This window comes from Macaca nemestrina, chromosome 1 (genome assembly GCF_043159975.1).
Source record: "Macaca nemestrina isolate mMacNem1 chromosome 1, mMacNem.hap1, whole genome shotgun sequence".
Lineage (NCBI taxonomy): Eukaryota > Metazoa > Chordata > Mammalia > Primates > Cercopithecidae > Macaca > Macaca nemestrina.
The window spans coordinates 109,265,138-109,288,883 of NC_092125.1; the positions used below are offsets into that span (position 1 = coordinate 109,265,138).

The following is a 23,746-nucleotide window of genomic DNA, read 5'->3' on the forward strand; positions in this document are numbered from 1 at the left end:
ATCCACCCTTTTTGATAGATCTATGTGTGGCCTGGGGAATACTCTCAAGTCAAGCCCCACGTCCTGCTCTGATTGCTTCTGAGTGGGTGCAGCCTGGTGCAAGCACACATTCCTCCCAACCCCCAGTGTTGGTCATGATTCCAGAAGGGCTTTTCTTGGCTGTTTCTCTGGTTCTGCCTGTTAAACTTCTGGAGGCTTTGCCATTTGGGTTTGTCATACCAGTGCCATAGAGCTAGCAGCACCCTTATAATTGCTTTCCACCAAGATCTCTATGGTTTTCAACACCCTTAGGCATAGATTCTCCACCCTGTGTTCCAAATAAAGTCAGTCCTCTCAGGCAGAGCTTTGGAGCTCTTCATTCTTCAGGCCTTCCTTCCCTCCTGGGCAGAACTTCTGCACAAGGGCCCACTTCTCCCATAGTGATACCCGCCTGTTCTATGAGTAGGTGCTGGGAGAAAGAGGTGTTAGCCCCTGGTCTTCTTGGCTTGCCTTTTCTGTTGCAGAATCTCTAATCTATGAACAAACTGGAATGGGAGCAATTGAAGTCTCAATATTGTCAGCCTACCAGGCCTGGGATAGAGCTTCTGATCTACAAATAGGGTAGGGAACCTCAGTCCTCTCAGCTTCACCAGCAAATAGAAGTTCTGCAATACAGAGTAGAAATCATTTGGGAGAGACTGGTGTCCTAAAGAGAATTTCAAAAATACATAAATAATTACAGTGTCACAGAGAGGTCACATAAGAACAGAAATAAAGTCCATAAGCTCTAGCAATATGGAAGTCCTTGGTGACATTTTTTGAAGCTGGTTTAATGTGAAATATGGTTAGAGTCAAAGCCAGATTATAAAGGACTAAGGATTAAATGAATTGAGGAATGAAGATTATGCTTTTAATCATTTTAGCCATTCAAGGTTCCAGATAACTACATGTTTCATTTTGCTTTTCTCTTTCTGTTCATTATATCCTATTTCTTTTTTCTCATAGGTGAGACCTGGAACCCCTTCAAATTACAGTACCAGCTGAGAAATGTACGAGAGCGCATTGCAAAGAACCTAGTAGAGAAGGGTATTCTAACCACTGAGAAGCAGAATTTCCTGCTATTTGACATGACTACTCATCCAGTGACCAATACAACAGAGAAACAGCGCCTAGTGAAAAAACTTCAAGATAGTGTACTAGAGCGGTGGGTAAATGACCCTCAGCGTATGGACAAGCGAACACTAGCACTCCTGGTGCTAGCTCACTCCTCTGATGTGCTAGAGAATGTCTTCTCCTCTCTGACAGATGACAAGTATGACGTAGCAATGAATCGAGCCAAGGACTTAGTAGAACTGGACCCTGAAGTGGAAGGGACAAAGCCTAGTGCCACAGAAATGATCTGGGCTGTGCTGGCAGCCTTCAATAAATCTTAAAGCCAGCAGGTGGATTTCTCCTTTTCCCCTGCTGGCTGGTGACTGTCAGAGACCCCATCACTGAGTTTTGTGTGATGAGATGTTTTCATCATTTTTGTTTCCTTTTCTTGAATCAGACTTGTGATTTGGGGAGAACAACTTCAGGGCTTCTCCATAGACCTTGACCATTATAAGCAGACCTTATTTCTCCCTACACCTCCACTCCATAGGTAAATAAACTGGGTGAACCCACACGTACTCAATGAACATTTTCTCCCATTTCTTGGTTTAGTTTCACCCAGTGTGCTTTTGGATAAGCAGAAATATCTAAATGGGATTTTGAGTTATCCAGCTATAGAATGTGAATGAGATAAAAAGCGAACCGTCTATTATGTTTTTCTAAGTTTGTTTTCTATCTTAAATACATGTTTTCACAGCCTTTGTCTCTCAGACTCTGCTAAATAATGTAGCTTATTGAAATAACTGTCACTGAATAAGGAGCAATGAGAAACAAAACTAATTTTTGGAGCCGATGGTCTCTGGAATTGCATATCCTGCTAGTGATTTTCTCATCTTTCCTTTTCTAACCTAATGAGAATGTCCCAGATTCAATTACCTGGATCTCAAAGTCCTAGAGCCAGAAATACATTCTCTCATCCCTCTTAGCATTCTCTTGCTCCCTCATTCACTAGGGCAAAAGTCTAAATGAAGAAAAGAAAAGTCTCTCTCAACACCTCATTCATGCAATCAGCATTAGAATTTGTAAGGAAGGAAGGGAGGTGGCATGAAAATGTCCATTCTTGGAGTATACGACTGTCCTGTTTACCCCAGGCCACTTTTTTTTTTTTTTTTTTTTTTTTGAGACAGGGTCTTGCTGTTGCCCAGGGAGGAGTACAGTGGTGCAATCACAGCTGACTGCAGCCTTGACCTCCAGGGATCAAGGATCCTCCTGCCTCAGTCTCCCAACTAGGTGGGACTACAGGCACATGCCGCCATACTCGACTTTTTTTTTTTTTTTTAGAGAGACAGAGTCTCGCTTTGTTGCCCAGGCTGGTCTTGAATTCCTGGGCTCAAGCAATTCTTCCACCTCAGCCTCCCAAAGTGCTGAGATTACTGGCGTGAGCCACCGCACCCACCCCTCCAGACTACTTTAAATGTCTCTGCTGTGACTGAATTGAAGGAATTGTAAGTTTCAGTTGCTGAATATATCAGTATATCTGAACTCCAGATCTTTTTATTTCCTATTTTTGGCTTTCTACATAAATTGATAAAATCCGTCTATATTTAAGGGTTCTGGGAGTAGTTTTGTCTATATTTAATCCATAGATGTACTCCTAGTCATCAGTCTTATTTCAGTAAAACCATCTTTCTGGCCAAATCTCTTAACACGTTTTTTACTTCAGTAGTGAGGGCAATGAGAAGCTTTATTAAGAAAGATCCTATTTAAAGGGCTAAGTTGGTGTTGAAAGCATGCTGACATAAAGTCCAGTATTTGAGGATATAAAGAGGACGGGCACTGAGTTGTGCTGATGTTAAGCATTTATTATACTTTAATGGGATAGTGCTTCTTGACCATTATAGAACAACAAGCTGTCAAAGGGCTAATACAGATGACCCAGACCTGACATTAAATCCTGTTGATTAGAAATAATTAAATGAGTGATTTATTCATTTATCTCCTCTGCCAAATATACTTAGCCCCACAAAAATTCCCCAGCTCAGTTAACATTTTTTTGTTTTTCACTTTAGGCATCTCTTAGGCAAATAGAGATATAAATTGTAATAGGAAACAATCTCTAAATGTGAAACTGAATAGAGCTTCAGTCTGGCTCTCTAATAGGACAAAAGCCAGTCCATGTGTTGTCTCTACCTGATTTAGCTTTTTCTTTTCTTTGAACAATTCGGCATGAATTGAAACCAGGTTTTCCTGTGGAAAGTTATAGCTTGATTGGGGGATAGAAGTTGAATTGAGTTCTTTCTTGAAACTCTTAGTGTTTATTTTTATATTATATCTCAAGACGAGGATATCTTCAGTTTGAATCTGCATAATGTTCACTGCCAAACTCCTTCTCATTTAATGCTTATGGCCTTCACATTTCTGTATAATAAAGATCAGTTATCAGCTCTCTGGTCTCTCTGTGCACAATTTTATAACTTAATTTGTTTTAATTGGAAATAAGGACTTTCTATACAAGGCTAATAATTGCCTCCCCCTTTACACTAGCATACCAGCCTGTTTTATCCTATGTAGAAAATGAAGGATACAAAACCAATTGTAACATACTTAGGCTGAGGGGCAGGACACGTCAAAGCTGACCAGATGAACACCAGCTAATGCTATAAAGCCTAAATAGTGTCTCCATCTCAATCAAAATAAATTAACCAATTATACCATTATTACCATGAAGAGAATGAATACGATCTGTCCTACTAATACTTGCAAATGACACCTGAATTTAGGAGCTGAAAGTCTTAAGTTCCAAATGTCGGTGACATGCCTGACTATAACAGAGTTAACATGTAAAAAATGTAAGTGTGCTTATAATTGGCTTATTGTTCTCCCTTTCTTTATCTATAGCACAAGGAACAGTAATACATTTGTTTACTAGGATTGTTTATACTTTTCTAATATTTTTATTTAAGACAAAGTACTGTTTCCATAAGTCATGCTTTATACAATGTTTCTCAAAGTATATTGCAAAGACAATTGCACCGAAACGTATGTGTGAGATAGGAGGGTACCTTGCTAAAATGCAGATCCTAGTAAATCAGTCTCTGGAGTTAGGAGGAAGCTGCATTTTAAAGAAATTCTCAGCCAGGCATGATGGCTCATGCCTGTAATCCCAGCACTTTGGGAGACCGTGGTAGGCGGATCATCTGAAGTCAGGAGTTCAAGACCAGCCTGGCCAACACAGTGAAACCCCATCTCTACTAAAAATACACAATAAGCCAGGCGTGGTGGCGCACTCCTGTAATCCCAGCTACTTGGAGGCTGAGGCAGGAGAATTACTTGAATCCGGGAGGCGGAGGTTGCAGTGAGCCGAGATCGCACCTGTACACTCCAACCTGGGCGATAGAGCAAGACTCTGCCTCAAAGAAAAAGAAACTCTCTAAAAGCTTGCATGTTAAAATTTGAGAATGCCACTCTATATCTTATTGTCTATAATACGTTCATCAAAAACTATTGAGTACTTACAAATTGATGGGCACTTGCTAGGCACTGACAATAAAACATTGCATAGGGCACCATTCTAGCTCCCAAGAAGGCACATTTATGTGGGCAAACAATATAATTTGTGACAAATGCTCAAATAGAAGTATAAACATAATATTTGGAAGCACAAATAAATAGTATTCTCCGTGGGAATGTTAGGGAAGACTTTGAGGTGTTGTATTTCTTTATTATGGTTATCATATATTGAGCACTTTTGTTGTGAGGTAGGTACTATGCTAACTGCTTTGTATATTATCTCATTTATTACAACACTGAAAAAAAACTTTACAATGTTCTTTCAAAGAAAACTCAGGTGGCCGGGCGCAGTGGCTCACACCTGCATTCCCAGCACTTTGGGAGGCTGAAGCGGGTGGATCACCTGAGATCAGGAGTTCGAGACCACCCTGGCCAACATGGTGAATCCCCATCTCTATTAAAAATACAAAAATTAGCCCAGTATGGCGGCACATGCCTGTAGTCCCAGCTACTCGGGAGGCTGAGGCAGGAGAATCGCTGGAACCCAGGAGGTGGAGGCTGTAGTGAGCCAAGATCATGTCACTGCACTCTAGCCTGGGTGACAGAGCAAGACTGTCTCAAAAAAGAAAGAAAACTCAGGTAATGAGGCTTGCCTGAGGACATAGTGCAGAGCTGCAGTTCAAACACGTTTTTAATCACTACACTTTCTTGCCTTCATTTGAACTAAATCTCAAAGGATCGGCTGGACCAAGATGGCCTATGCCTGTAGTCCCAGCACTTTAGGAGGCCAAGGTGGGAGGATCACTTAAGTCCAGGAGTTCAAGATCAGCCTGGGCCATAGCAAGACCTTGTCGCTATTTTTAAAAAAAAATTTTTTAAAGTCTCAAAGGATCTTTTTGGGGTAAGAGGGAAGAGCCAAGGCTACCCTACGAAGAGGAAACAATATGTACAAAATAATTGGTGATGTGCTAGAATTTCATGAATGTGTGTAGTTTTCACATATTTCCAGAAAAAAAAAATTTTTTTTTGAGATGGAGTTTCACTCTTGTTGCACAGGCTGGAGTGCAATGGCACGATCTTGGCTCACTGAACCTCCGCCTCCCAGGTTCAAGTGATTCCTGCCTCAGCCTCTTTACTAGCTGGGATTACAGGCACCTACCACCACGTCCGGCTAATTTTTTATATTTTTATTAGAGATGGGGTTTCACCATGTTGGCCAGACTGGTCTTGAACTCCTGACCTCAGGTGATCCACCCGCCTCAGCCTCCCAAAGTGCTGGGATTACAGGCATGAGCCACCACGCTCGGCCCAGAAAATAAGAGAATATATTCAAGTTGTAAAGTAAACAAAGGATTTTGAAACTGGCAGCTCTTTTTTTAGAGATGGGGTCTCACTTTGTTGCCAAGGCTGGAGTGCAGTGGCTATTCACAGGCACTATCATAGCCCAGTGCTACCTCAAACTCCTGGCCTCAAGGGATCCTCCCGCCTCAGCCTCCCCAGTAGCTGGGATTACAGGCATGTGCACCATGACAAGCTAAACTTTTTTTGTTGTTTGTTTACTTTGACTTACTCCTTTCCTGTTGCTTTTCTTTATATAGAACTGAGTTTCCAGCCAGGCGCAGTGGCTCACACCTATAATCCTAGTACTTTGGGAGCCCGAACAGGCAGATTGCCTGAGGTCAGGAGTTCGAGACCAGCCTGGCCAACCTGGCGAAACCCCATCTCTACTAAAAATACAAAAATTAGACGGGTGTAGTGGCAGTCACCTATAATCCCAGCTACTGGGGAGGCTGAGGCAGGAGAATTGTTTGAACCCGGGAGGCAGAGGTTGCAGCGAGCCAAGATCGTGCCACTTAATTCCAGCCTGGGTGAAAGAACAAAACAAACAAACAAACAAAAATGGAAGAACTGAGTTTCCCACCTATCATTTTCCTTCTCTCAATAACATTTCTTACAGAGCAAGTCAGCTGGAAATAAATTCCCTCAGTTTTTGTCTAAGAAGGTCTTTATTTATCCTTCATTTTTGAAGGATAATTTAACTGGAAATAGAATTCTAGGTTGGGCTGGGTACAATAGCTCACACCTTTGTAATCCCAGCACTTTGGGAGGCCGAGGCAGGAGGATCACTTGGCCAGGAGTTTATGACCAGCCTGGGCAACATAGCCAAAGCCCCAGCTCTACAACAAGAACAACAGAAATAATTATAGGTTGGTGGGTTGTTTTTGTCTTTCAACACTTTATATATTCCACTGTCTTGCATGTATGCACACATGCTTTCTGACATTAAATTATAACAAAACTGAAATTTAATTTAGATTCTAACAGATAAAATTTGTTCTTCCTTTTTGCCACACATCTAAAATGCCCATAAGTGTATATTCATATGATTTCTAAAAATGTATTTTATTCTCCCTAAAGAATAAAAATAATCACTTTAATGCTGAAATGTTAGGTAACACTGCCTTTTTTTTTTTTTTTTTTTTTTCTATTATCTGTTACATGTGTGTATATACTCTTTGTTTCTGTGTCCACAATTCTCAAAGCCTTGGTCTGTCTGATTTTTCTCCTCAGTGAGTTCCAAGTTGTCTGTAATTTGGAAAGAGACAAACCAAAAATGCTTTTATTGTTGTTTTTGTAGAGACGGGGGGTCTCCCTATGTTGCCCAGCCTGGTCTCAAACTCCTGGGCTCAAGGGATCCTCCTGTCTCAACCTCCCAAAGTGCTGGGATTACAGGCGTGAGCCATTGTCCCCAGCTGAAAAGTGACTGTTTATTGATAATTGAGGAAGCCATCTCTCCCAGAAAGCAGTAAAATTTTATCGAATGCAAGTCAAAGCGAGAGTCACTTCCTGGCAGAAATCTCCATTTTCTAGCAGCTCAGCTAACTCACTTACCGCGTTAGTTTTCTTTTGAATTCCATATTGTAAAAAAGTAAATTCAACCAGAGGGGAAAAATTAAATACTCCCTAAGAGCTCTGAAGACAGACATTTTTTGTGTAGAAATTTTCCCCAGAATATAAATAATCTGGCTACCACTTTGTTTTTCTTAATCTAATTCAACCTCCCAACGTATGATAGTAGATTTTATCTGAATTTACTTCAGAAGCTTACCTGGGAATCCAGGGCCTTCTCCTTCAGAAGGGCTTCTTAACTGAATCCATGTTTCTGCCACAAGAAGAAAGTCAGTCCAATAAATGTACATCATTTTCCTGATTTAACGAGAAAAATTTTAAGCCTAAGTTTTTCTTGTATTTCAGATATTGAAATGTTTCCTCCTTATCTGAAAGTGAGACTTCTTCAAAGATTTATGGATATTTAAACCCTTAAAATACCTCAAAATATTTGTAAGTTAGCCTTAATAATAATTCTTTTCCCCCTAGTTCTATCACCTCACCTTCTCTTGAAACCCCAAGTAGAGGCCAAAAATCTCTTGAATAAGTTAGATTAAACTGATTTATATTAATCCAAAGTAGATATTTTTTCTTTTGGGGAGTAGGGAAGAAATGGGTCTAATTAAGGAGGGGAAGAGTGGAGAAGGGTGAAGATAACAGAATAGCCAAATGGATTCTCAGGAACATTATGAATATTTAAAAGGCTGAACATTCAATCTGAGAAAGCTGATTGAAGAAAATACCGAACAAATTTTCTTCTTTTTTTTTTTGAAACAGAGTCTCCTGTCACCCAGGCTGGTGTGCAGTGACACCATCTTGGCTCACTGCAACCTCTGCCTTCTGGATTCAAGTCATGCTCCTGCCTCAGCCTCTCAAATAGCTGGGATTACAGGAATGCACCACAAGGTCCAACTAATTTTTGTATTTTTAGTAAAGATGGAGTTTCACCATGTTGGCCAGGCTGGAGGCTCTCGAACTCCTGGCTTCAAGTGATCCACCCGCCTGGGCCTCCCACAATACTGGGATTACAGGCGTGAACCACAGTGTCTGGCCAAAAAATACTTTTTAAATGCTCAAAAAGTAATAAAATACTTTTTTCTTTTTTCTTTTTTTTTTTTTTTTGAGATGGAGTCTCACTCAATCGCCCAGGCTGGAGTGCAGTGGCACGATCTTGACTCTGCAACCTCCGCCTCCCAGGTTCAAGTGATTCTCCTGCCTCAGCCTCCTGAGTAACTGGGATTACAGGCCTACACCACTACACCCAGCTTTTTTTTTTTTTTTTTTTCCTGAGATGAGTTTTGCTCTTGTTGCCCAGGCAGGAGTGCAACGGCATGATCTCAGGTCACCGTAACCTCTGCCTCCCAAGTTCAAGCGATTCTCCTGCCTCAGACTCCCGAGTAGCTGGCATTACAGGCATGAGCCACTGTGCCTGGCCTAATTTTTTTTGGTTTTTTGTTTGTTTTGTTTTGTTTTGTTTTTGAGACGGAGTCTCGCTCTGTTGCCCAGGCTGGAGTGTAGTGGCGCCATCTGGGCTCACTGCAAGCTCCGCCTTCCAGGTTTACGCCATTCTCCTGCCTCAGCCTCCCGAGTAGCTGGGACTACAGGCGCCCGCCACCTCACCCGGCTAATTGTATTTTTAGTAGAGATAGGGTTTCACCATGTTAGTCAGTATGGTCTCGATCTCCTGACCTAGTGATCCACCTGCCTCGGCCTCCCAAAGTGCTGGGATTACAGACGTGAGCCACTGTGCCCGGCCCCTAATTTTGCATTTTTAGGAGAGATGAGGTTTCACCATGTTGGCCAGGCTGCTTGATCCCAACCTGCCTTGGCCTCCCAAAGTGCTGGAATTACAGGCGTGAGCCACTGTGCCCGGCCAAGTAATATTATTTTAAGTGAGGTGGCTAGCTGGGCATGGTGGCTCACTCCTGTAATCCAAGCACTTGGGGAGGCTGAGGTGGGAGGACTGCTTGAGGTCAAGAGTTTAAGACCAGCCCGGGCAACATAGTGAGACCCTGTGTCTATTTTTAAAAAATGAATAGTGAACATAGATAGCCAGCACCCAAATCAAGAAACAGATCATTACCAGCACCCTAGAATCCCCCTCATAACTTTTCCCAGTTGCTATTTTCTCCCTTAAAGGTAAGCACAATCTTGACTTGTAATACCATAGATTGGTTTTGCTTTTGAGGTTTATACAAATGAAATTATGAAATACGTATGTTTTGTGACCATGAATTAACTATTTTACTTTTTGAAGATTTGACTGTCCTAGTTTGGGGCAACTATAAATAGAACTGCTATGAACACGTGTTTTGGTATAACATAAGAATGCATTTCTTTTTTTTTTTTTTTGAGATGGAGTTTTGCTCTTATTGCCCAGGCTGGAGTGCCATGGCTCGATCTCAGCTCACCACAACCTCTGCCTCTCGGGTTCCAGTGATTCTCCTGCTTCAGCCTCCCGAGTAGCTGGGATTACAGGCATGCATAACCACGCCCGGCTAATTTTGTATTTTTAGTAGAGGCAGGGTTTCTCCGTGTTGATCAGGCTGGTCTCGAACTCCTGACCTTAGGCGATCCACCCGCCTCGGCCTCCCAAAGTGTTGGGATTACAGGCATGAGCCACGGCACCCGGCCTCTCTTTCAGTTATTTTTTAATGAACAATTATTTTTTAATATAGTCACCCTGTTGTACTAGCAAATACTAGATCTTACTTTTCTTTCTACTTTTTGTGTACCCATTAACCATCCCCTCTTTACCCCCACCCCAAATAATGCATTTCAATCAGGTATATATACCTAGGAGAGGGATTGCAAGGTTATGGGTTTTGGATTATGTTCAGCTTTAGTATATATTGCCACCAGCTTTCCAAAGTATGTTGTACCAATTTATACCCCAACCAGCCATACTGCAGGTCTTTGGAAATGTCAAGTCATATATTTAGGAGCATATGATTATGCTGAGCACAGGTCTGGATAAATAAAAGCCACTGTTAATTCCTGTGACCTTGCTTTAATTTTATAGAAACTGAGCTGCGGCCGGGCACGGTGGCTCAAGCCTGTAATCCCAGCACTTTGGGAGGCCGAGATGGGCGGATCGCGAGGTCAGGAAATCGAGACCATCCTGGCTAACATGGTGAAACCCCGTCTCTACTAAAAAAATACAAAAAACTAGCCGGGCGAGGTGGCGGGCGCCTGTAGTCCCAGCCACTCGGGAGGCTGAGGCAGGAGAATGGTGTAAACCCGGGAGGCGGAGCTTGCAGTGAGCTGAGATCCGGCCACTGCACTCCAGCCTGGGCGACAGAGCAAGACTCCGTCTCAAAAAAAAGAAACTGAGCTGCATTGGTTGGTTTCAGGGGATCTATGTACATCCTAAAATATGTATAGTATTGCATGTATGTATTTGTGCTTAAGTACATTTGGGGGACAGAAGAATCATGGTTTATACCAGATTCTCAAAGATCAGATTTGCAAAATCTGGTGGCAATATATACTAAAATAAACATAATGCAATACTTTACACACACCACCCCCCCAACAAAAAAAAAAAATAGAAAAGCTTAAGAATGACTGCTTTATGGGAGTCCAACAATCAAGAAGCTATTATTACTCAGAAATACTTTGCTTGTTATTAGCAAATACTGTTCCAGGTTGGTGGTGGTATGTTGGCACAGACACACAGTCTAAATAGCCAGGTTTCCTGTGGTTAACAGAGAAGGATTAGCACGCTTGACTACTTAATTTTCCTTTTATTTCTAGTAGGTTAAAATCTTTTATTAAAATAGCTTCTAGTGTGTAGGGGGATAGCTTCATAATGCTTTTCGTAATTACATATTTTCAATAACTATATATTTTTAGAATAGTTTCATTGTGATTATAATTCACATACCATACAGTAAATCCATTTAAAGTAAATAGTGGTCAGGCACAGTGGCTCACGCCTGTAATCCCAGCACTTTGGAGGCTGAGGCAGGTGAATTGCCTAAGGTCAGGAGTTCAAGACCAGCCTGGCCAAGATGGTGAAACCCCATCTCTACTAAAAATTAAAAAATGAGCTGGGCATGGTGGTGGGCGCCTGTAATCCCGGCTACTCAGGAGGCTGAGGCAGGAGAATCGCTTTAAGGCAGAGGCAGAGGTTGCAGTGAGCCGAGATAGCGCCACTGCACTCCACCCAACTCAGCCTCCTGAAGTGCTGGGATTACAGGCTTAAGGCACTGTGCCTGACCATTTATTTTTATTAACAAATAATATTCCAATGTATGGATATACCATAGTTTATCCATCAGTTGATGGACCTGGTAACTATTTTAAATTATGTCTATATAGAATATAATGTGTCCATAGCAAAATCTGTATTTTCCCTCCTAAACCTTCTACTTAAGGCCTCCCCATCTCAGTAAACGATGTTATCATTCACCTAGTTGCTCAGACCAAAAACTTTGAAATCATCCTTGAGTCTGCAAATGCTGTTGGTGGTACCTTTAAAATAGATCCCATATCTAGCCATTTTCAACCATCCCCATAGCTACTACACCCTAGTCCAAGTCACTGTCATCTCTTACCTGAACTGTTATAAAATCCTAATTGGTTTCCTGCTACTACTTCCACTCTTGGTCCCCATGGAGCAGCGGAAGGATCAATTTAATACCTAAATCATTTTGTGTCACTCCGCTGTTCAACACCATCTGATGGGTGCCCATTACACAAAAAATAAAATCCAACTTCTTACCGTGACCTAAGAAGCCAAGAACAATCTCATCCCTGCCTGCATCTCTTCTCTTATTCTGGCTCTTAGCCACATTGACCTTCTTGCTGTTTCTCAAATACACCAAAAATATGTTTTCGCTTTAGGAACTTTGAATTTGCTGTTCCCTCTGCCTGAAATAGTTTCCCTCAAGATAACTATTTGGCTCACTCCCCACCTAGATTTCTGCTCAGATACCTCAGGTCTTCCCCAATCACCCAATCTATGGCCCAGCGTGGTGGCTGACACCTGTAATCCCAGCACTTTGGGAGGCGGACGGATCACTTAAGGTCAGGAATTCAAGACCAGCCTGGCCAACATGGTGAAACCCCGTCTCTACTAAAAATACAAAAATTTATTTATTTTTATATATATATATATACATATACCTCTTCCTGCCCAGTCACAAATAGAATAATCTGGGCCCCAGACATTGTGCTAGTTTTTGTGAAACCTCACTCATACTTTATTGGCTTTACTCTGAAAGTTCCACCCTTCCTAATGCTCAGTAATTTAGCTATATCAAGGATAAATGGGCTGGGCACAGTGGCTCATGCGTGTAATCCCAGACCTTTGGGAGGCCCAGATGGGTGGATCACCTGAGGTCAGGAGTTCAAGACCAACTTGGCCAACATGGTGAAATCCTGTCTCTACTAAAAAGACAAAAATTAGCCAGGCATGGTGGCGTGCACCTGCAATCCCAGCTACTCGGGAGGCTGAGGCAGGAGAATCACTTGAACCTGGGAGGGGGAGGTTGCGTGAGCTGAGATCGCATCATTGCACTCCAGCCTGGGCAACAAGAATGAAACTCAGTCTCAAAAAAAAAGGATAAATGTGCCGGGCGCGGTGGCTCAAGCCTGTAATCCCAGCACTTTGGGAGGCCGAGGCGGGCGGATCACAAGGTCAGGAGATCGAGACCATCCTGGCTAACACCGTGAAACCCCGTCTCTACTAAAAAAAAATACAAAAAATTAGCGGGGCGTGGTGGCGGGCGCCTGTAGTCCCAGCTACTCGGGAGGCTGAGGCAGGAGAATGGCGTGAACCCGGGGGGCGGAGCTTGCAGTGAGCCGAGATCGCGCCACTGCACTCCAGCCTGGGCGACAGAGCAGACTCCGTCTCAAAAAAAAAAAGAAAAAAGAAAAAAAAAAAAAAAAGGATAAATGTATCATTTAAATCATTCATTCCTTTAGCAATCATAGTTTTTACACATTATTCTTAAGCAGAGCTTGGAATTAGAAACAGCTTGATCAGAAAGTACTTCCCAAAAGAATTATTCCTCTTTTCGATATTTCAACTAATCTCTTAAACACATTCATAATGTATTTTCACCATAATTGCCTAAACCTGCATTCAACCAATAGTATCCATTTTCTTTCTCTACATCACCTACCATAAATATAACCTGCCTTTTTTTAATCACTTTCTTAACCTTTTTTTTTTTTTTTTTTTTTTTTGAGGCAGGGTCTTGCTCTGTTACCTAGGCTGGAGTGCAGTGGTGTGATCATGGGTGATCATGGCTCACTGCAGCCTTGACCTCTCAGGCTCAAGCCATCCTCCCACTTCAGCCTCCCAAGTAGTTAGGACCACAGAAATGTGCCACCACACCTGGCTAATTTTCTTTCTTTCTTTCTTTTTTTTTTTTTTTTTAGAGACGGGGTCTTGCCATGTTGCCCAGGCTGGTTTCAAACTCCTGGACTCAACCAACCCTCCTGTCTTGGCCTCCCAAACTGCTGGGATTATAGGCATGAGGAGCCATTATGCCCAGATTTTTTTTTTTTTTTTTTTAGACACCATCTCACTTTGTCTCCAAGCAGGCTACAGTACAGTGGTGTGATCACAACTCCACCTCCCGGCTCAAGCAATCCTCCCACCTCAGCCTCCCAAGTAGCTGGTCCACAGGCCTGCACCACCATGCCTGGCTAATTATTTTATTTTTTATTGTAGAGATGGGGTCTTGTGTTGCTCAGGCAGGTCTCAAACTTCTGGGCTCACATGATTCTCCTGCCTTGGACTCCCAAAGTACAGGGATTATAGGCATGAGCCACCCACCCAGCCACTCCCTTCTTATATCCAACTGAGCTAGTTCTGTCAATCTTTTATTTTCTTTTCTTTTTTTTTTGATACGCGCGCGATCTCGGCTCACTGCAACCTCCGCCTCATAGGTTCACGCCATTCTCCTGCCTCAGCCTCCCAAGTAGCTGGGACTACAGGCGCCTGCCACCACGCCCAGCTAATTTTTTGTATTTTTAGTAGAGACAGGGTTTCACCATGTTGGCCAGACTGGTCTCAAACTCCTGACCTCAGGTGATCTGCCCGCCTCAGCCTCCCAAAGCTGTCTGTCTTTCTTAATATCCCCCATCCTTCTGTGCTCTTCCATTCCCACTGCTGCTGCTCCTTGCCAATAAGCCAAAACCAGAGTCATTAGTCCTTGGAAAACGAGTAGGGGTTGGTGATTCTAGGCAAATATATAAAGATCGTTTTCTACAATTCTTTATACCTCCTTTTATTATCCACTCCCCTGAAGGAGGTGAAATTTAAACAGAGGGATGTTTTGTTTTGTATTGTTTTGGTTTCACTTAAGTCTTTTATTGAAATATACATACAGAAAAGTTCACATAAATGTGTAGCTCAATTTTCATACACTGAACACACCCATATGACCAGCACCAGGATGAAGAAACAACTTTACCAGCACCTCAGAAACCCTCCTTGGGCTCCCTTCCAATCACTACCTTCAAGGGTAACTGCTCTCCGGATTCTAACAATATTGACTAATTTTATTTTAACAGAGTTTTTGCAGACAAATGGAAAAGGCTTAAATTGGGAAACATTTGAGGAAAAGTGCTTCTTAGAAGCTTGAAAGAAAAAGGAAAAGAAACTGGGAAGGAGAGGTCTAGGCAATCTAAAAAGAAGTAAAAGGAAGAGAAGAAGGGAGGAAAAAAAAAGGAAAGGAGGAAGGGAGAGGGAATGAGGAGGGGAGGGAGAGAAAGTAGAAATCTGAAGAGAGGCAGCAGTGGCTCACTCCTGTACTCCCAACACTTTGGGAAGCCAAAGCAGAAAGATTGCTTGAACTCAGGAGTTTGAGACCAGTCAGGGCAACATAGTGAAACCCTGTCTCTATTAAAAATAAAAATAATCAGACAGATGGGTTGGCACACGTCTGTAGTCCCAGCTGCTTGGGAGGCTGAGGCGAGAGGACCGCTTGAGCCCGGGAGTTCAAGGCTCCAGTGAGCCATGATCACACCACTGCACTCCAGCCTGGGTGACACAGTGAGACTCTGTCTCTAAAACAAACAGCAACACAAAAATATGAAGAGAGATAATCATACTACCTAATTGGCTGCCAGAGAAACCTAACCGTGACACTCTTGTTAAGCTAGCCTTCTCCACCTCACTCCCCCCTCAACTCCCACATTGCCCCTCTAATCCCTCCCCATTTAACATGATTTTAAGGCGGAAAGCCCTCTGCTCCAACTCTCCCTCTTTAGGTGACACATTAAATTTCATTAGTGATATATTTTGGGAGGTTAATAGTTGCCCTTCTTTAGCTGAATAATTTTTTTTTTTTTCTTTTGAGACAGAGTCTGCTCTGTTGCCCAGGCTGGAGTGCAGTGTTGCAATCTCGGCTCACTGCAACCTCTGCCTCCCGGGTTCAAGTGATTCTGCTGCCTCAGCCTCCCAAGTAGCTGGGATTACGGGCATGCACCACCATGCCCAGCTAATTTTTGTTACTTTCAGTAGAAATGGGGTTTCACCACTTTGGCCAGACTGATCTCAAACTCCTGACCTCAGGTGATCCACCAGCCTCGGCCTCCCAAAGTGCTGGGATTACAGGCTTGAGCCACCGTGCCCAGCCACTGTTTAAATACAATAACAAGGAATAAACTGCTATTACAGTGGCGGACACATGATAGATGTTAGTTAGACTCTAGTCTTTCTATGATTTTCTCTAGGGCCTTCCCTGGGCCAGTATGTCAGTGTAGCTATTAATTAAAGCTGATCTGATTACTTAATCTAAATGTAAAATGGCAGCTGAGAATGTTGGTCTGGTATCTTTTGGGTATATACTAGCATTTTAGTCAGGAACTTTAATACAATGGAAGGTAGGTAGGGGTGAGATATTTATGAGAAGAGAGGCTTTTCTGTTCTCAGGAGAAAAACCATAAAAGACTTTGAAATGGACAAAAACATTCTTGAGCACTGTCTAGAGGAGTCTTTGAAATTATCTAATCTATGCCTGTCATTGTCTTTGAACTATATTACTGTGTAAATAGACAAAACTTTTGGCAGTGCAAGGAATTCTTATACAGAGAGACACAAATGAGTTTTGTCAAGTCAGATACAATTTATTTTCACCCTGTGAAAGAGTTTATTCCAAACATTACATTTTATGTCCTGTGGATATTGACCAATCGTACATCTATTAGCAAATTCATTTCAACATCCCTAATTGAATAAATATGTAAGTCTTCTGATTCTTTTTTGAGACCAGTTTCACATCTTACTAGTTTCCTTTTTTTTGTTTTTTTTTGGGGGGGGTTGGGGGGCGGGGTTTGCTTTATGAGATACAATCTCGCTCTGTCCCCCAGGCTGGAGTGCAATGGCATGATCTCGGCTCACCGCAACCTCCGCTTCCCAGGTTCAAGCAATTCTCCTGCCTCAGCCTCCTGTAGCTGGGATTACAGGTGCCCTCCATCATGCCCAACTAATTTTTGAATTTTTATTAGAGATGGGGTTCTGCCACATTGGCCAGGCTGGTCTCGAACTCCTAACCTCAGGTTATCCGCCCTCCTCAGCCTCCCAAAGTGCTAGGATTACAAGCATGAGCCACCGTACCTGGCCCTCTTAGTTCCCTTATTTTTATGAGTTATGATTTTATCGTTTTGAAATTTACCTTTAACCCTGCACTATTCTGATTACTTGGCTACTTTCCTTAAGCTACATGTAAGGACAGCCCTGACTGCAAAGGAGACAAGGATAGGACAGGGCTTGATTGTGTTCCTGATATTCTCAGTTTGGCCCATCAGAGGGTGCTAATGGTATGTGTTTTAAACCCAGCCATTGGCTGGGCACGGTGGCTCACGCCTGTAATCCCAGCACTTTGGGAGGCAGAGGAGGATGAATCACTCAAGCCCAGGAGTTCAAGACCAGTCTGGGCAACATGGTGAAACCCTGTCTCTACAAAAAACACAAAAATTGACTGGGCATGGTGGCACACACCTGTGGTCCCATCTACTTGGGAGGCTGACGTGGGAGGATCACCTGAGCCCAAGAGGTGGAGGTTGTGGTGAGCTGAGATCAGGCCACTGTACTCCATCCTGGGCAACAGAGCAAGACTCTGTCTCAAAAGAAAAAAAAAAAATTAAACCCAGCCATTTCTATAGTCTCACAATTTTTTTTTTAAGACAGAGTCTCACTCTGTTGCCCAGGCTGGAGTGCAGTGGCACGATCTCAGCTCACTGTAACCTCTGCCTCCCAGCACTTTTAATCCCAGCTACTTGGGAGGCCAAGGCATGAGAATCCCTTAAACCGGGGAGGCGGAAGTTGCAGTGAGCCGAGATGGTGCCACTGCACTGCAGCCTGAGCAACAGAGTGAAAATGAGACTCTGTCTCAAAAAAAAAAAAAAAAAAAAAAGAGAGAGAGAGAGGGAGAAAGAAATTAGAAGCTCCCTTTGTCTTCATAAAACCCCAAAACTCTAGCATGACTGTCAAGGCTTCTTAGGACCCCAGCAACGTGAAAAACTGTCTTGCTACTTCACACAGTTTCCCAGATCAGCCTTCTTTCCCAACTTTCCTCTGGGAGCTTTTCAAAAATATGTATTTCCAGGCCCCAGTGTAGAGATGCTGACTCAATTGGAGTGACATAGGGCCAAGAGATTCTGTATTTTTATAAAGTTCCCTGGGAGCTTCTAATCAAACAAGTTTGAGAACCAGGGATCCACATGGAGGTTTCTTATGGTTTTGTGTCTCTTCACATGTGGCTCCTTCTGCCTGAAAAATGTTTCTTCACCTTTTCTTTTTAATCTGAATAATTCCTATACTTCCTTCAAATGTCACATCCTCCAGGAAGCTGCCTTTGATACACTTTTTCCAGTGTAAACTGTCTTTATCTCCTCACTCATCTGTGAACAACGTGAAGAGGCCGTCCTTTATCTTTGCATCCACAGTGCCCAGAAAAATACCTAGCACATAGTAAATGCTCAGAAAGTTTGTTGGATGAAAGGAGTCTCTTGCTGCACTAGCAGAACCTCATTCCCTCTAGGGGAACTCTTGCTACAATTTCCCTCTTCTTTTCCTACTGTCCTCTGTCAGGGGTCAGTCACCCTCTGTCTGACCTTTTATAAGATGAGGTGGTCCTCTAAATTGTTTTCCCTTCCTCTCTCCCCTTGCCAGTCTCCAACCTTCCCATTCATCCTCATAATCCCAGCTTAGTTTCTATCCCATCTGAAATGTTCCGTAACCACCTTACCCAGAAATGATCCTTTAAACACTGAACATACAAATCATTTGATAAGCGTCGTATAGTTGTTTCTACATAGTATGTGTTGGAGATATACAGCTCATGCCCAAATATGGGTCATGGTCACCCTATCCTAACCTCCTCCCAATTATTATGCTCTAGGACTTCAACATTTGTGGCTTCCCACTTACTTGATTACATCAAGTGACTTTTTTTTTTTTTTTTCGAGACGGAGTTTTGCTGTTGTTACCCAGGCTAGAGTGTAGTGGCAGGATCTCGGCTCACTGCAACCTCTGCCTCCCGGGTTGAAGCAATTCTCCTGCCTCAGCCTCCCGAGTAGCTGGGATTACAGGCATCCACCATGCCCAGCTAATTTTGTATTTTTAGTAGAGACGGGGTTTCACTATGTTGGCCAGGCTGGTTTTGAACCCCTGACCTCAGGTGATCCACCTGCTTCGGCCTCCCAAAGTGCTGGGATTACAGGCGTGAGCCACCATACCAGGCCATCAAGTGACTTTTTTTTTTGAGACGGGAGTTTCACTCTTGTTGCCCAGGCTGGAGTGCAATGGCGTGACCTCTGCCTCCCAGGTTCAAGTGATTCTCCTGCTTCAGCCTCCCGAGTAGGGATTACAGGCATGCACCAACATGCCTGGCTAATTTTTTGTGTATTTCTAGTAGAGACGGGGTTTCTCCATGTGGCCAGGCTGGTCTCGAACTCCTGACCTCGGGTGATTCGCCTGCTTCCACCTCCCAACGTGCTGGGATTACAGGCATGAGCCACTGCACCCGGCCTTTCAAGTGACTTTTATAACCATGCCATATCTGCCATTAATTACAGTTATTATGGGATAAAGCTTATCATAACCTGTAATTTCTCCACCTAAGATATAAACTAACATTTTAGTCTCATTGCAACCTCCTACTCTTCAGCCCCTCTCATTCATTCCCACCAAATCTGAGCTTCATCTGTCTCATGTTCTGCATGAGACAGTTCTTCAACACCTTCCTGTTCTCCTAGTTCATCTGTCTCATTCCATCTTTTGTAAAGAACCTAGATGCTGTGGTCAGCTGTTTCAACAAACGGGCAAACCAATCTCTAGACTTCCTTATTGCCCTCCTCCCACTGTTCCCTCTCTACTAGTCCTTTGACCTAAGCTGTTTTTTCCATTCCAAGGCAGCCAGGAGTTACTGACCAAAGTCACAAAACCATGCTGATTGGGACTACTATAAATTCTAATCTACTATTTAATCTTAGCTCTTTCTTGCTATTTGGAATCATTGCCATTTTCTATAGAACTATTTCCAACCTCCATTTTTCCCTAGATCCTCTATCTCACCCCCATCCTTTTTATTTTCAAAAGACTGACCATACTCAGAAAAACAAGTCCATTCAATGTGACTTTCCTAAATGTTTAGCCACTCGAAATCTCTATACATTTAATCTCCCACTCTTCCTTTATAGTTGCCAAAGTCAACCTGTCTCTCTCCCTCTTGACCTACTAACTTTCTCTGAGACTTTAATTCTTTCAGTATTGCCTCTTTATTTATTTGTTTATATTTATTTGGAGACAGGGTCTCACTCTGTTTCCTGGGCTGAAGTGCAGTGGCCCCATCTTGGCTCACTGCAACCTCTGCCTCCCAGGTTCAAGCGATTCTTCTGCCTCAGCCTCCCTAGTAGGTGGGATTACAGGCGCCACCACCATATCTGGCTAATTTTTGTATTTTTAGTAGAGACAGGGTTACACCATGTTGGCCAGGCTGGTCTTGAACTCCTGGCCTCAAGTGATCCACCTGCCTCAGCCTCCCAAAGTGCTGGGATTATAGGAATGAGCCACTGCACCCAGCCATTATTGCCTCTGAAAGTAAATAATTACATTTTTAGTTTTTCTCTCTCAATTAGCTCATTCCCCTTTTCTTTTTATTTTATTTTATTTATTTATTTTTGAGACGGAGTCTCACTGTGTCTCCCAGGCTAGATAGAGTGCAATGGTGTGATCTCAGCTCACTGCAACCTCCGCCCCCTGGGTTCAAATGATTCTCCTGCCTCAGCATCCTAAGTAGCTGGGATTACAGGTGTGTGCCACCACCCCAGCTAATTTTTGTATTTTTAGTAGAGACGGGATTTCTCCATGTTGGTCAGGCTGGTCTCGAACTCCTGATCTCATGATATGCCCGCCTCAGCCTCCCAAAGTGCTGGGGTTACAGGTGTGAGCCACCGCATCCGGCCTCATTCGCCTTTTCTAAAAACATGCTTGAGTCTTGCCTATTCCCCAAAAGAAAATCTGCTGCTACAGCTCTGCCCTTTCCTTGCTTTACTGTTAAATATTGCTATCACTGTTCAATATTGCTACCACCTCCTCACTCCTTAACGTCTTGCGATTGACCTCTGTCACCTCCATCTTTAATTTCTGTATCACATTTAACACTGACAACCTGCCCTCCCTTTCTTCATTTGCTTTCCATGGCTCTTTTCTAATTCTCTCCCTACCACTCTGATCATTTGTCTCTATGTCTTTTGCTAACTTTTCCCCACATTTCTGTCTTGAGATTTTTTTCTTTTTTTAAGAAACAGGGGTTCACTCTGTTGCCTAGGCTGGAGTGCAATGGCATGATCACAGCTCACTGTAACCTCAAACTCCTGGCTTCAGGCGATCCTCTCACCTTGACCTTCCAAAGTGTCGGGATTACAGGTGTAAGCCACCGCACCTGACTGGAACCTCTTTTTTTCCTACGTTCTCCTTTGTGAGCCCATCAACTTCCACAACTTTACTTACATTTATGTGAAAAAGTCCAACATTTGTACATCTTTAGCCTCTACTTTTCTCCCAAACGCCCACACCTACATTTCCTAGAACCCTAAAATTTCAGATATGGAGCTCTTAGAGGTCATTTATCCTAAGTCTTCATTGCCTGGATGTCTCCACCAAATGGTTCATTCGCTTTTAATAAAGTCCATGTTTACAGGCCGGGTACGGTGGCTCACGCCCGTAATCCCAGCACTTTGGGAGGCCGAGGCAGGCGGGTCACCTGAGGTCAGGAGTTTGAGACCAGCCTGGCCAACATGGCGAAACTCTGTCTCTACTAAAAATACAAAAATTAGCCAGGCGTGGTGGCACGCACCTGTAGTCAGGAGGCTGAGGCAGGAGAATCACTTTAACCCGGGAGGTGGAGGTTGTAGGGAACCGATATCGGGCCACTGCACTACAGCCTGGGTGACAGAGCAAGACTCCGTCTCAAAAAAAAAAAGGTCCATGTTTTCAAAACTGAATGCCTCATTTTCTCTGCTTTTCAGTTCCATTCCCAAATTGACTCCTCTTCTTGAATTTGTTTCTATAAATAATCACCTTGAGGCACACAGTCTTCTCATTCTCTATTCAGTCAGCTGCTTATCTAGTGGATTCCACTGTCACACACTCTTTTGATTAGGTTCACTATTTTCTATTCTTAACTACCACGTTTCTAGGTTAAATCCTAATTATCTCCCACCTAACGTTTGCAGAGGACTCGGCTAGAGTGCTCATCTCTAGTAGTTTTCTGCTTAGAATTCTGAGTCTTTTTATTCATTACCACCAAATTAATATCTCCATAAATAGCAATTCTTATCTGCCACTCTTTTTTTTTTTTTTTTTTTTTTGAGACGGAGTCTCACTCTGTCGCCCAGACTGGAGTGCAGTGGCGCCATCTCGGTTCACTGCAACCTCCGCCTCCCAGGTAAAATCGATTCTCCTGCCTCAGGCTCCTGAGTAGCTGGGACTACAGGCGCACGCCACCACACCTGGCTAATTTTTGTATTTTTAGTAGAGACGGGGTTTCTCCATGTTGACCAGGATGGTCTCTATCTCCTGACCTCGTGATCCACCCTCCTTGGCCTCCCAAAGTGCTGGGATTACAGGTGTGAGCCACCGCGCCCAGCCTTGTTTTGTATTTTTAGTAGAGACAGGGTTTCACCATGTTGGCCAGGCTGGTTTCGAACTCCTGACCTCAAGTGATTCACCCGCCTAGGCCTCCCAGACTGCTGGGATTGCAGGTGTGAGTCACCGCGCCCAGCCAGGCCTGTAAGCTTTCTAAGGGCAGAGACTGCCTTACTATATATGTACCCCGCCCCCTCCAACTAACACAGTACCATCCACATACAGACAGACGCCCAAGAAATGTTAAACTGTGATTCTGGATAGGTTAACTAGTATTAACCGTATTTACTAAATGTTTATCACATATTTACACTGTCCTCCTTGTTTCAAGGAGCTTAGTCCCCAAGGGATCACCCTGATGGAATATAAAAACTTCACACAAGAGTTAAAATACAGAACGTAAGCCATTAGTGTTTTCCAAGAGAACTCGGGTTGAGACTCAGTCTCCCTCTTCCACAGGCCAAGTGACATATCGTAATACCATTGGTACCGTTTTATTTTATTTTTATTTTTCGCTACAAGGTCTTGTTCTGTCGCCCAGGCTGGAGTGCAATGGCGCGATTTCGGCTCACCGCAACCTCCGCCTGCCGGGTTCAAGTGATTCTCCTGCCTCAGCCTCCCAAGTAATTGGGATTACAAACGCCCACCACCACGCCCAGCTAATTTTTGTATTTTTAGTAGAGAGGGGGGTTTCGCCATGTTGGCTAGGCTGGTCTCGAACTCCTGACCTCAGGTGATCCGCCCACCTCGGCCTCCCAAAGTGCTAGGATTACAGGCGTGAGGCACCGCGCCCGGCCTGTTAGTACTATTTTAAAATCGAATCTGACCTCCAAATCATTTTCTGGAGCTCGATCATTTTCTGCTAACACTGCGCAAAGTTTAATCCTCTCCACCTGATATGAATAAAGGGTTCCATCCTTTCGCTCTCTAGTTTGACGCCCCGCTAAGCCTCTCGGGCGCGGGGCGCTGGACTGAAGGAAGCCGGAGCCCACCAAAGGGGCAAAAATACCACAGCCAGCAGCCCCGCCCCCGATATCCCCCACAGGCTTCCAATTGGTCCTTGTGTCTCACTCTCTTTCCAGGTTGGTGTTCCAGCTTGCCGGTCGCCTCTATAGAGCCCACCTTTAGACGGCGACTATTGGTAGATCGTTACGTCATTGCCCC

At 43.5% G+C, this 23,746-nt stretch overlaps 1 protein-coding gene and 1 long non-coding RNA gene across 4 annotated transcripts in view; one reads left to right on the forward strand and one right to left on the reverse strand.

The window, feature by feature from the left end:
* LOC105497812 (golgi phosphoprotein 3 like) overlaps window positions 1–3,517 on the forward strand; it is a 53,679-nt gene extending 50,162 nt beyond the window's left edge. For both annotated transcript variants that reach the window (XM_011769206.3, XM_011769207.2), the window contains one exon: window positions 985–3,517. In XM_011769206.3, the coding sequence (XP_011767508.1) occupies window positions 985–1,412 (428 nt within the window). In that variant the 3' untranslated portion in view covers window positions 1,413–3,517. The remainder of the gene's footprint in view (window positions 1–984) is intronic.
* Window positions 3,366–23,696, reverse strand: LOC105497813 (uncharacterized). 2 transcript variants are annotated; one of them, XR_011617369.1, is made up of 3 exons: window positions 23,410–23,696; window positions 7,691–7,788; window positions 3,366–3,489 (listed from the first exon to the last, which is right to left on the reverse strand). It is a non-coding gene; the product is annotated as an uncharacterized lncRNA (long non-coding RNA). The 2 variants fall into 2 exon arrangements; XR_011617370.1 differs by lacking the exon at window positions 3,366–3,489 and adding an exon at window positions 6,628–6,758.
* Window positions 23,697–23,746: the final 50 nt, after the last annotated feature.